This window comes from Lontra canadensis, unplaced genomic scaffold, assembly GCF_010015895.1.
Source record: "Lontra canadensis isolate GAN:19392208 unplaced genomic scaffold, GSC_riverotter_1.0 scaffold125, whole genome shotgun sequence".
Classification (NCBI taxonomy): domain Eukaryota; kingdom Metazoa; phylum Chordata; class Mammalia; order Carnivora; family Mustelidae; genus Lontra; species Lontra canadensis.
Window position 1 is genome coordinate 1,900,955 of NW_022631119.1, and position 13,326 is coordinate 1,914,280.

Consider the following 13,326-nt stretch of genomic DNA (forward strand, 5'->3'; position numbering starts at 1 on the left):
GACCAGAATCTGCTCTCTGAGAAGACGACGTGCTGGTCATTCTTGGAATTGTGCCAGAACAAGGCACTCATTTCCCCACCAATCCACTTTGTCGCCAGTGTGAGTTAGCATTTCTGGAGGAAGGGGGGACAGCCAGAACTGTCTCAGGCAGAAGGTAAGGGTTTAGGTTTTCTGTTTCTAGAATGAGGTCCAGGATCATTCGCCCACTCAACTGTGTATTCAGCAAACATTTACCGAACACCTGTCAGCGCATCCAGTATAGAGCAGTTGTTGGGGGTACAAAAAAGAAACGACATCAGCCTCATCGTGGGGACCTCTAGTCTAGGGTACCCATAAGGTTTTAGGGCATGATCCCCTCTAAGGAGCTAGAGGCAGCCCTGAACCTGGTGAGGCCTGGCACAGGCTCCCTGGCAACCAGCAGGTGCCCTGCCTTCCTGTTCGAGCCCAGCTGCCAACATTAACCTACTCTGTGACCAACTGACCGAGAGATGTGGCTGTCAACAGGCCAACAGAATTCAGACAGCTCCGAAGCCAGGGCCTCCAGAATCCAGGCAGCAATCCACACGGCCCCAGATCTCCCTGTCCTCTCAGGGCCCAGACAACCAGCCATTCATTCACTTACTGAGTCCTACTATGGACACAACAAGCAGAGAATAAAGCAGACAGAAATCTTGGGCCTCACTGACCAACATCCCAGCAGAGGAGCCAGCAAATCTGATATCACAGGCTCATGAATGCTAGGAATAAACACAGCGTAAGATGAAGATAGACTGGAGGGGGGAGGGACCCATCTGGAGAGGGTTTAAGGAAGGCCCTCTGCGGAGGTGACACCGGGCAGAGACCTGAGCTGGCAGAGGCATGTTGCTGAGGCAGAGATCTTGAAGATCCAGGGTCTCCCCTCACACCCTGCTTTTCTCTCCTTCCAAATGCTTGTTACAGGAGGTGAAATGGCCCTTCTTTTGACTTTTCCTGTGTTCTGTCAGTTTCCGAAGATAAAATACTAAACACAGATGGCAAGTTCTTCTACAGCCCAGGGGAGGTGCTGGACCACCTATGTAGGACAGGGAAGGGAGGCAACCAAGACTCAGTTGAGCGAATGAAGTAGAAAACGGGGATCCAATCATGTCTTTGGAGGCCGTGGTTGGTATGCTGAGAATCCCTTGCTGCCTCCACCAGAAGCCTGGTGGGGAGCACTTCGGGAAACCACTAGCGAATCTCTTTCTGGGTGACGTGGAATCTGGGAGAATGTGGCGGCCTGATGACTGACACACACACCCAAAAAAAAGTCCAGAGAGAGGCTGTATTGTCCATTTGAGGGAGAGACAGACAGGCAGAGAGAGAGAGAGAGACACAGGCATAGTCAGAGACAGACAGAATCATAGAGACAGGCTGTGGCCATTTTAAATCCCACTCGAGTCTTCCTAGAGAGGCAGGGTGACCCCAGTAGGGGGTAAACAGCTAAATTCTGAGAGGCTGAGAAGATATCTAAGCAGGCAGCTGGAGTCTCGCACCATGTATGCTTTACTGAGAGCCGCTCAGTGTCCCTCCATGTGCCCCAGAAAGAAGCCTGGCACCTTAGTGCCACCAAAGGAGACCCATCCTTGGTCTGTCCTCCTCCCCATTCCTGTCAGCACCAGAAGGCAGGGTCAGAAACTACTGTCACTGAGCCAGAGGGCAGAGGAGAGGGAAAACCTTCTCCTCCCAAAACGTGCCCACAGCCTGTAGCAGAGGCAACACTTTGGAATGATGACTTCATCATTCGCACATCAGTCACCAGATGGATATGGTGCGGGTCACCCAAGCTTGTTACCTATGAGTGAGTGCTGCCCACTAGCCAAGGCCTGCCCATGGGCTCATCCGGGAGGAGAGAAGACAGTGCCAGAGCATGTCTGAAGGGGCTGGGGTGGGGTGGGATTGAGCTGTGCTCTGGTTGTACCCCGACAACCCTGCTCCTTTAAGGGACTAGCTACACACTCCTCCTGCTGCCTAGGGGAAGAACCCTCGTTGCCACTCTGTCCCCTTCCTGTGTTTGCATCATCTGTTTGGACCCTCACCTCCTTGCCTCAGCTCCTGCTCGAGATGCCCCATTAGCTGCTCACCCAGGCTGCTGATGCCTTTGGCTAATGGCCTGCCGCCCCGCCCTCCTCTCCCTTCCGACTCACTGCCCATCCTGGACACCCTCCCTCAGCCTGGCCAGGGGGACTCCTGAGCCTCAGAGACATCTGGCAATGCCAAGAGGTGAGTCCCTCTTTCTGTGGCTCCTCTCTCCATGGCGATTATTCCCCCAGACTCCTCATTTACCCACTTAGGGTGCCCCCGAAGTTGGCTAAGCTCATTCTCTTTGGCACTGATGGGACCTGGCTTCCCCTCGGGCTCTGCTCTGCCACCCCCTGTGCCTGCCCTTGGCCACAGCCTCTACCTTACCCAAATCCTGACATTCCCTCCACCCCCGACCCCAACTAGGAGTTGCCTGCAACCCTCATTGGCTGCAATGCAGACTCTCAGCCGTCCCTTTTGGGAGGAGGGGGGCAGCTGCTTCCCTTCCCAGGGAATTGGGGGAGGGGAGTGGACACAGGACTCTAACTTCCCGTCCTAGGAAAAACACACACCCCGTGGGGTCCAACTATGTACTAATTTTCTACCCTTTCTCTACCCAGTCTCAGAAATCAGGAGGCTTTTCCTCTAATGGGACGTGCACGCTTTCCATTGTGTTTTAAGAGAGGACATGGTGGAAAGGAAGTAGAGGACTGAGGGAGAGCCATCCTCACTTCGAATCCAGACTCACCGTCGTACTGGCACCATCTCCCTCATGGGCCTCTCTGCTTGAGATAGTTGTCACCCCACTGGATGACTTCTAACACCCTGAGCAGTGTGTGACCCCAGGAACCCCTGAGCACCACCCCTCACCTTGCCCCAGGCCTATCCAAGGGTGGGGAGGAAGTAGAGCTCAGGAGCGTGGAGGCCAGCCCTAGCCCCATGGACCTGCCCCCGCAGCTCTCCTTTGCCCTCTATGCGGCCGCCTTTGCGCTGGGCTTCCCACTCAACGCCCTGGCCATTGGGGGTGCCGTGTCCCACGCCCGGCTCCGCCTCACCCCTAGCCTTGTCTATGCCCTCCATCTGGGCTGCTCTGACCTCTTGCTGGCAGCCTCTCTGCCCCTGAAGGCGGTGGAGGCCCTGGCCTTGGGTGCCTGGCCTCTGCCGGCCCCACTCTGTCCTGCCTTTGCTCTTGCCCACTTTGCTCCGCTCTATGCCGGTGGGGGCTTCCTGGCTGCCCTGAGCGTCGGCCGCTACCTAGGGGCTGCTTTCCCCCTGGGCTACCAAGCTGCCCGGAGACCGTGCTACTCCTGGGGGGTGTGTGCGGCCATATGGGCCCTTGTCCTCTGTCACCTGGGGCTGGTGTTTGGGTTGGAGGCTCCGGGAGGCTGGATGGACAATACCACCAGCTCCCTGGGCATCAACACACCAGTCAATGGCTCTCCAGTCTGCTTGGAGGCCTGGGACCCAGCCTCAGCGGGCCCCGCTCGCCTCAGCCTCTCTCTCCTGCTCTTCTTCCTGCCCCTGAGCATTACAGCCTTCTGTTACGTGGGTTGCCTTCGGGCACTGGTCCGCTCAGGCCTGAGCCACAGACGGAAGCTAAAGGCAGCCTGGGTGGCTGGTGGGGCCCTGCTCACACTGCTGCTCTGCTTAGGACCTTACAATGCCTCCAATGTGGCTGGCTTCCTGCGCCCCAACATGGGAGGCTGCTGGCGGAAACTGGGGCTCATCACAGGGGCTTGGAGTGTGGTGCTCAACCCGCTGGTGACTGGCTACTTGGGAGGGGCTACCGGGAGGGTGACAAGTGTGGCAAGAACAAAAGGAGGGACATCCCAGAAGTAGTAGCCCCTGCTGGGGAGAAGGGGCATGGAAGAGAGCTGGTTGCTTGTCTGGGCCCCTGGAGCCCAGAGCAAAAGAAACTGCAGGGCAGCGTGGCCTGCTTATGGAAAGAACTGAGCCGGCCAGAAGACTGCATCCCAGCTGGAGGGCAGGACGGAGGCCCGGAGCTAGGTCAGCAAGAAGGTAAGCTTGCCTCTGTACACATCAGCATGATTCCCTACCTCTGCTTGTCCCTTTTCTCCTCGTGCCCCATCTGCCAGTGCTACGGAAGTTTTCTTCCAATATAGAGGAAATGCCACTCTGATGACACACTTTGGGAGACGCTACTCCCAAAATAATTCCTTGGAAAGAACAGTTTAATTTCCCAATAAGAGAAGACGCAGGAGCAAGATACTGATGCTGTTATACCATCTGGAACTCACAAGAGGGCACCATTCGAACTGTGAATGGGAAGTTGGTAGGAAAAGCTGCCTCAGCAGGGAGGACAAAATACTAGCAACACCAGAAATAGTCATGAACAAACACAGAGTCTCTGAGACTTGACAGTCACCACATCGAGCACTTTAAAAGTGTCCCATTTCACACAATCCTTTGATATGGCCATGCAGCTGCTGTACACATGGGCAGGTGGTTCACTGCACAAGCGTGCCAGGCAGAGGGGCAAACATTGATCAAACTCTAACCTGAGCTTTGCTCACCAAGCCATGTGCCTGGCATGGGGCTGTTTCCATCCGAAGGAAAGAATATGTTATTCTAATCTGAACAAAGGTACTGCTTACTCCTCAAGCAGTGCACCCTGGTGGAGGGTGCTGCCACCTGGAGGGGGGCGCCTTTTCCTCATTTTTACAGAGGCACTATGTAAGTTAGCTACAGTCCTGGAACAAGTATTACCACCATCTTCATTTTGCAGGTTAAGAAATGTTCCCAAGGACAAACCATAAGAGACTCTTACTGTCACAAAACAAAGTGAGGGTGACGGGGGGAGGAGGGTAGGGAGAGGGTGGTGGGGTTATGGACATTGGGGAGGGTATGTGATATGGGGAGTGCTATGAAGTGTGTAAACCTGGTGATTCGCAGACCTGTACCCCTGGGGCTAATAATACATTATATGTTTATAAAAAATTTAAAAAAAAAAGAAATATTCCCAAGGCCCTACAGCAAGGAAAGGGTGGATGTGGAATGCGATACTTTAAGACAGGACCTCCAAAGGGCAGGGACATTTGAAAAACTGGGTATCAGGGTAAACGCCTGTCCTTGTGGTCCACTTTGCAAAGGTGAACGGTGGCACCCTCAACCTGTGAGAGAGTGGGTAGAGGAGAGTGGCCATGGAGGAGACAAACATCTGGGCATCTGCTCTGATGAGGCGAGGTGCAGGAAACAGACTTGTTCCTTTAAAGACGATAATGCCACGGACATATAAGACACAGGAAGGCTAGCTACGTACGTACCCTGCATGCACGAACCAGGTTATACAAGCTATTTCTTTTTATGCATAGATGTCCACGAAGGCAAGGCATTTTATTTGCTGATATATTCCCAGCACCTAGAGGGGAGCTTGGCACATAGCAGGCTTTCATTCAATGTTTACTGTATGAATGAATGTTCACAATAACCTTCCAAGGAAAACGTTATTTCCTGTTGTATAACTAAAACAGACCAGAGAAGTTATGAAACTTGCCTGAGGCTCTGCAGAAGTGAGAAACAAGTTTATTCCCTGCACAGTGGTGAGACCAACGAATTTCAGTGTAAGCTGACCTCTCCCCTCCTCCCAGAAAGCCAGGGACCGCTCTCTCTCCCACTGCTCGGGAGCACCTGCTGCTTCTGGACCACTTCTTCTGGAGAATTGTACCTGCTCCTTCTAAGGGTGGAATTTAGGGTCCCTGAAGCCCCATGTGATCTGCCACCAGCACCCTCATGACCCTTGCCCTTTAAGCCCGAAGGCTCCTACGTGTTCTCCCAGCAGGTCAGCCCATGCACCTGTCATTCTGTTTGCCTTAAGTGCTTCCACCATGGCTCTCTGCCTTTGTGCCACTGAGGTTTTATTACCCTCTGACCACTCCATTCCCCGAGATCTCACTCCCATGAAACCCACGACAGCAAAAACTATTTTCAACAACTTATTTGAGATAAAATCGATACCTCATAAAATTCACCCATTTTAAGTGTACAAGTCAATGCTTTTCAGCAAATTTACTAAGGTAGGCAACTCTCACTTTCATCCAGTTTAGAATATTTTCATCTGCCCAGTAAGACCCCGTCCTGGTCATTTATAGTAAATCCCCCTAAGTCCCCAGGGCAACGAGTAATCTATTTTCTACAGATACAAATTGGCCCATTCTGGACATTTCATATACATGGAAACATACGATGTATGGCCTTTTATGTCTCACTTGTTTCACTTGGCACGTTTTTGTGGTTATAGTACTCATAGGTATTTCATTCCATCTTACGGGCAAATAGTATCCCATTGTAGGGACAGAGACAGGCCACGATCCATCCTTTCAGCAGCTGATAGACCACCGGTGGCAGGGGGGGGGCGGTTTCCTACTTTCTGGCTAATATGAATAATGCTATTGTGAACACTGCTGAAGCAGATACGGATGGTGGAGGTGGATCACACAGTAAACTGATATTAACTGTTTTAAGAAACTGCTTTCCAAGGTCACTCTACCATTTCATATTCTTACCAGCAATGTATGAGAGGATTCCCACTCCTTAACCTCCTCCCAACCATCTGGCCTTGTCCGATTTTTTGCCTATAGCCATTCCAGCGGGCATAAAAGGGTTATCTCACTGTACTCCATAAATATTTGAATGAATAAACCCATAATCTCTGAAGTCAGACAGAACTGGGGTTTGAACCCCAGGGGTGATCCTTAACAAGCTGCGTTGCCTGGAGTGAGTCACTTCCCCACCGAGGAGCCCGAAGACAGAACGGCGATGCCCTCAAGGGCAGAGTGTCTGCTACTGATTATGTGACCCCTAAATCATCATTACCGTCATTAGTCTTCTCGTTATTACCATCACCCCGGAGACAAGCCCACACCAGTGACCGGGATGATGGCAGCCACCATCTGTTAGGTACCCACCACCACACGCCAGGTTCCCTTCTCAGCCCTTGACATATTAATGCTCTCATCTAACGACAAGCCTATGAAATTGGTACTGGGATGGTCCCTCCTTTGCAGATGGAGAAGCGGAGACAGAGTTTGGGTCACTTGCCGGAAATCACAGAGTCAGTGACAGAGCCGACAGCACAGCCAGGCTACTGGCTCCAGATCCTCAGGCTCTCCATCACTGCCTTAGGCTGCCTGTCCTTATAAGGCAAATTAGATGGCTGCCGTTCCAGAGAAGCAGATAAGAATCAAGTGGGGGATCCGAGAGGGGAAGATGAGATTGGCTCAGGGTAGTCTCAGGCATCCCCTCCGAGACAGCCCGAGAGCAAGGCACAGAGTAGTGGAATTTGCTCCTCATTTTGCATATTGGCTGGAGCTGATAAAGGAGCTAAACGCATCTTTTGTGCGATTGCTCAATGGTGAATGATGTCACGGGTCTTTATCAGTTCTGCCAGATAACAGCTAACTTACGCTGTTCTCCAGAAGCTGGCAAAGAGCTGGGCACAGAGCAGCTGAGTTCTCAAATAAGCAGGTAAGCATGGGGCCCTGAGGGGCTTGAGAGGGGGCCCCTTGGTGGAAAGGGACAGGGAATAGGGTACGACCAGGAAGACAGGCAGGCTGACCATTTTGGAGAAAGCATCAGAGGGCACGAAGGGGCTGCGTGGAGGGGCGGGGGACAGTGTTCCCTGCCAATGGTTGAGATGCTGCTGGCATGGGGCATGAAGTCCCCCCACCCCCGAGCCTGTCCCCTCCATCTAGCTGTCTCTTTCTCCAGTGGCCATCACCATGGGCACAAGTCCGAAATGGTCCTTCTTCCCCGGTGATCACTGGCTCTACTTCTCCGTGTACCTCTTCACCTTCATCGTGGGGCTCCCCCTCAACATGATGGCCCTGGTGATCTTCGTGGGCAAGCTGCGGCGGCGCCCGGTGGCCGTGGACGTGCTTTTGCTCAACCTGACCCTCTCCGACCTGCTCCTGCTGCTCTTCCTGCCGTTCCGCATGGTAGAGGCCGCCAGCGCCATGCACTGGCCCCTGCCCTTAGTCTTCTGCCCCCTCTCTGGATTCCTCTTCTTCACCACCATCTACCTGACCTCCCTCTTCCTCACAACCGTAAGCATTGAGCGCTTCCTGAGCGTGGCCTACCCACTCTGGTACAAGGCCCGGCCCAGGCCTGGACAGGCCAGCCTGGTCAGCGGGGCCTGCTGGCTCCTGGCCAGCGCTCACTGCAGCGTGGTCTACGTCACTGAATTCTCAGGGAACAACTCCCACAGCCAGACTATGAACAGCACCTGCTACCTGGAATTCGAGAAGGCCCAGCTGGCTGTCCTACTCCCCGTCAGGCTGGAGATGGCTGTGGTCCTTTTTGGGGTGCCCCTGCTCATCACCAGCTACTGCTACGGCCGCCTGGTGTGGGTGATCAGCAGGGGAACCAACCATCGACGGAAGCGGCGGGTGATTGGGCTTGTGGCGGCCACCCTGCTCAACTTCCTTGTCTGCTTCGGGCCCTACAACGTGTCTCATGTCGTGGGCTACATCAAGGGTGAAAGCCCGGCGTGGCGAAGTTATGTGCTGCTTCTTAGCACCCTGAATTCCTGTGTCGACCCCCTTGTCTACTACTTCTCATCATCCGGATTCCAGGCTGACTTTCACGAGCTGCTGAGAAGGCTGACGGGGGGGCAGGGGCCCTTGGAAGCTGGAGGGCAGCATGAAGCTAAAGAAGGGTGAGGAGGGGGGGCAGCCATGGGAGCTGTCCAACGTAGAGAATAGGAAGCGGACTCTGGCAGTGGCCAGGCAGTTCCTAGCTGGAGTCAGGCAGGACTGGGGAGTGAGATGGGGGAGCCGGGGGTTGATGCAGCTGGGCCGGAGCAGGCACCCAGCCTCCCCAAGAATGCTCGCCCAAGCCTAGCTCTCGGCCTTACCCAACTGCCCTCCTTTTCCATTCCCCTTCTGCCCCCCGACCCCTGAAGCTGTGGATTGAGCCCTGGGAGACAGTCAGGATGAGAGCATGCTCTGGAGAAAAATGACCTCCCATGGCAGCAGGGCGGCTCCCATGCTTTTTGGAAGGTAAAGGAGGAGTTGAGAGCAGTGACCAGGGACTGAGGGAGCTGCCTGGTGGCTTGGGACAGGAGGGGGAAGAAGCCACCCTCCAGAGCTGCTCCTACTCTCAGGTCAAGAGTGGGTACACAAAATCCCAGGCTTGAGGGAGCATCCTGCTCTCATGCGGATTTTTCCAGAAAGTTTCCATTGTTCAGTAAATTCAGATTTTCGGGGACACTTATGAAAAATAATAGAAGAAAAATTACCTAAATAAATCTGGCAGCAAGTAAAAGAGAATGGTCTTTCCTTTTTTTTTTTTTTTTTTTTTTTTGAGAGAGAGAGAACAGGCATACACGTGCAGGTGGGGTTTGGGGGGGATGCAGAGAGAGAGAGAATCTCAAGCAGGCTCTACACCCAGTGCAGAGCCTGACACAGGGCTTGAACTCACAACCCTGAGATCATGACCTGAGCTGAAATCAAGAAATCAAGAGTTGGATGCTCAACCGCCACCCAAGGGCCCCTGTCTTTTTCTTATGATATATCTAGGCCAAATGGTATTGGTGCATGGAAGCATAAAACACCTAGACTCCGAAGGAAAAGAGCTAAAATCCCTAGATGTCAGGAGAGGATCTGTGTCGGAGGAATAAAAGTAACAGCTACTCTATGGGAAGGACTTGGCCTCACCCACTAGCTTCTTCCATCCTCTCACTAACCCACAGAAGATACTATGATTATTCCCACTTTGCAGGTGAAGGGATGGGCCAAGAAGCTGAAATCTCCTACCTGAGATCCTATAGTCCGTAAGTGATTACAGCAGGCCTGGAGGCCAGAATTAGCTGACCCCGACTCCCATATCCCTCACCCACTCTCCTCTTCTGCCTACAGCTGTGTGTCATCTGCAGAGAGGGGCCCGAGTCTGGCTTCCAGAGCCAGCGAGACAGTCTGCCCAGGACAGATGTAAACAGGCCATGAGGACAACTGGAACGACATGCAAAGCAGCTTGGCTGTTGCTAAGTCCTCTTCCCTTATTATTAGAAACCCACTCAAAAAAACAAAGCTTATCAGTCAGCACAGTTGACTTCAAAGACAGATGTATATTCTTAAGAGCTATTTTTATCAAGATGGGACCATTTAGTAAGCTTTCCTTTCCTACTGAGGGGTGGTGCATGAGAAAGCGTGGGTTAGAGCCTCCTCTACCAGCAAGGCGACCAGAGCAACACGGGCACCTGTTTGTACTCACTCTGCTCTAGTTCAAAAACATTTGTTGTGCACCTACTGTGTGCAGCTGGCTGGGCTGAGAACTGCAAGGGCTTTTAATATGAACGTCTTTAGCATCCGCTTTTCTCCTGGGGTGAAGGTCACTGGAGATCCACGGCTGGCTGTGGGTGCAGGGCTGGGTTTCAGATGGAAGGGGAGAGACATCATCTCAGCGCCGAGATGGAGGCATGCGCTGTCTCTCTGACTGTGACTCATCTTCTGTCCCAAGGCACTCAGCCCTGGTGACAGCTAAGAACTTAATAAAAACATGAGTCTACATGGTTCAGATAGGGAACAAAGGTTGACATGGAGTCCTGTGACTCCAGAATTGGTAACAAGGACCCAACTCAGAACAAAAAGGAATTGGAAATCCCGTGTTCTAGAGAGAGCCACGAAGAACAGGAACCTGACTCCTCTCCCAGGGTTTACAGTGAGGAAGAAGAAGCAGCTTTGAGGGCTTTAGGGCTTCCAACTATCCCCCAGCATTAACCCCTTCCCAGTCTGTATAAGCAAAAGGCTAGGGGTGGGGAGAGTGAAAAGTCATCAGAGGCTGGGTGGTTGTCTGGGCCATGGTGAGGGGACTGTGGTGGCATTTTCCATATCTTGCAGAAGCCAAGGGACAGGGGTGCTCAAGGAATGGCAGGTGTCTTCTGCGACTGTTGCCCTGTGCCTGTCCAGGCAGAGAAATGAGACCAACAGACAGGTGGCATGGGAGCGTCTATGTGCATGACGAGCACTGTGCTCTCTCACCAGCTGGCCGAGCAAGCAGGTGAGAGCTCCCCGTGGGTGAAGTGGAAATTCTAGATGCTGGAAGAGGTCAAACCAGGTTGGCTCTCTGAAGACAGAGGTCAGAAGAACTCAATTCTAGCTACAACAGAAAGCCAGTAAGCGGGCATCCAATGCACAGTGGACACCAAAAGCTACTCGGTATTTAGCTAAAGCACTGTTGCCCAAACTTTTTTGTGTCTCCATCCCCTCAAGGAGCCTTGTTGGGTATTTTTTCCTATTCATCACCTTCTTCTGCCCTGCCCATGAAATTTTAATACAACACACACACTAGATACCTGTTTATGGGTACGGCCGTTTGGAAGGCCACAAACCATTGCTCCCCTGCGGCTCATTTTCCCCTCTTTGGGGGACAGTGTTGGCCCTGCTGAGAATGCACGAGCTAGAGAAGCGGTTTTACCTCACAGAGTGATAAGGCCCATCTCACACAACTGTAGCCCAACGAAGTGACATTTACTAGGCTGCTGGAGCAAAGGAGACCACATTCCAGAGGAAGCATGGGCGCCTCACCAGAGAAGAGACAGGGGTATTTTAGGATTTGGGGTGAGGGGAATATTTGGGTGAACTTTCAGTGAAGCAGTGCTTGACAAGCTCAACGCAAAGACACCTGTTTGCAAAGAGGTCAATGTCAGGTCCGGGCTGAGAAGTGGACTCTGGGTCTGTTCTTCTGGAAAATATGAAGAAAAGGTAAAAGCAGAATTCTGTGTCTGAAAACCCTTGTTCTGAAGCTCTGGGAGTTGAAAAGCTGGGCTGCTTCTCAGTGTCACACGCTCCCGCTCAGACTCTCGGAGCAGCAAGGGAGATGTTCAGTTCTTCACTGACCGGATTTCAAACAGCCAATTTTCTGACAGCGGGGTTTTAGGAAGTAAGGGTTATCAGCAATATAATTTTGTTAATTAAAAAAACAAGTTCTTCAAGGTTTACAAAAGGAACTCACTGATGGCCATGATGGAGGAGGAGATTTTCTTTCCTAGTAGGAAGGGTCCCCCTGCAGCACAACTCAGAAGGAGGAGAGGAAGAACAGACATGACCCATCCCTGCCACAGGTTCTCTGGGCCACAGGTCAGGTCTCAGCATATAGGGAACAGAGAGGAGGCCAGAAGTTTTAAATTTCCAAGCGCACCAGGAACCGAGGGAGGCTATTCACAAAGTCATTAAGAAACTGGCAGAGAGGGGAGCCAGGGTGGCTCAGTTGGCTAAGTAATTGCCTTCGACTCGGGTCATGATCTCAGGGTTCTGGAATCGAGTCCCACATCAGGCTCCTTGCTCAGCGGGGAGTCTGCTTCTCCCTCTCCCTCTGCCTGCCACTTCCCCTGCTGTGCTCGTGCTTTCTCTCTCTCCCTCTCAAATAACTAACTAACTAACCAACTAATCTTTAAAGAAAAAAAGAGAGAGAGAAGGGCAGAGACAGATAAGTACAGCTTGGCTGATGGCCGTGAGTGTTGCAGGGCTGTGCTACAAGTTCAAACTCTCTGTAGACCAGTGCCCATCAGAGGAGGGCAGGGGGCAGGCAGGAAAGCAGAGGGAAAATGGTACGGTGAGGCAGGCTGACTCGCTGTCTTTTCCTAAGTTGAAGACACCACCTGTGACCAGAGCCTTTCGCTGTTCTAGCAAGCGGCCTCTCAGCCAGTGAACGTGCCTGGCAGGGTAAAAGGAAGCTGTGATGCAGGGCTGAGAGGTCAGTCTGCCTCAGCTGGGTGCTGGTCAGGGTTGGGGGAGCATAAAGGAGGTGAAGGACAGACGGGGGTGAGCAAGAAGCTTTGGACTCTGAAAAACTGGTTGCAAAACTCATCCCAAAGCAGGAAACAGAGCAGCAATAAAGGTAAGAGAATGTGGAAGACCTCGGGCCATGTATTCCGGGAGATGAGAAATAAGTGGGACACAGAGTTTGCTGTGGAGGAAAAAAATAAAGTGAAATAGTGTGAGAAAGTGCTCAACTTTTTACCTTCCTCTCTCTGATATGACCTCTCCGGTTTAAAGAAAAGAAAAAAAAAAAAGAACCTAAGGCAATATAGGTAGTTGCAGCCCTTAAAACTGCAGAGTCTATGAGAAGCCTACTGACTTCCCTTTAAGGCCAGTTCTGAAAAACCATTTGAATGGAGGGAGATCAAGGCACCAATATGCCGGCCAGCAATCTGGGAAAAGGATGCTGGGATCCCATTCCAGAAAAGAATAGGAGAGAAGAAAAGAAGTCTGAGAAAGTGGGTGGGCATGGGATGGTGCACACAGCTCACCGCCCCCCTCCCAACCATGGAAG

General features: G+C 52.4%; 2 protein-coding genes across 2 annotated transcripts; both read left to right on the plus strand.

Moving 5' to 3' along the window:
* The first annotated feature begins 1,884 nt into the window (after positions 1–1,884).
* On the plus strand, positions 1,885–3,963 carry FFAR1 (free fatty acid receptor 1). Its single transcript, XM_032842216.1, has 2 exons — positions 1,885–2,238; positions 2,658–3,963. Exon 2 carries the CDS (start codon positions 2,977–2,979, stop codon positions 3,874–3,876), a length of 900 nt encoding a protein of 299 aa, XP_032698107.1. The 5' UTR covers positions 1,885–2,238; positions 2,658–2,976; the 3' UTR covers positions 3,877–3,963.
* A 66-nt stretch (positions 3,964–4,029) lies between these two features.
* Positions 4,030–8,928, plus strand: FFAR3 (free fatty acid receptor 3). The gene is given in 4 exon segments (XM_032842215.1): positions 4,030–4,056; positions 7,473–7,521; positions 7,765–8,669; positions 8,671–8,928. Coding segments are annotated over 2 exon segments (1,119 nt in total). The 5' UTR covers positions 4,030–4,056; positions 7,473–7,521; positions 7,765–7,775; the 3' UTR covers positions 8,896–8,928.
* The last annotated feature ends 4,398 nt before the right edge of the window (positions 8,929–13,326 follow it).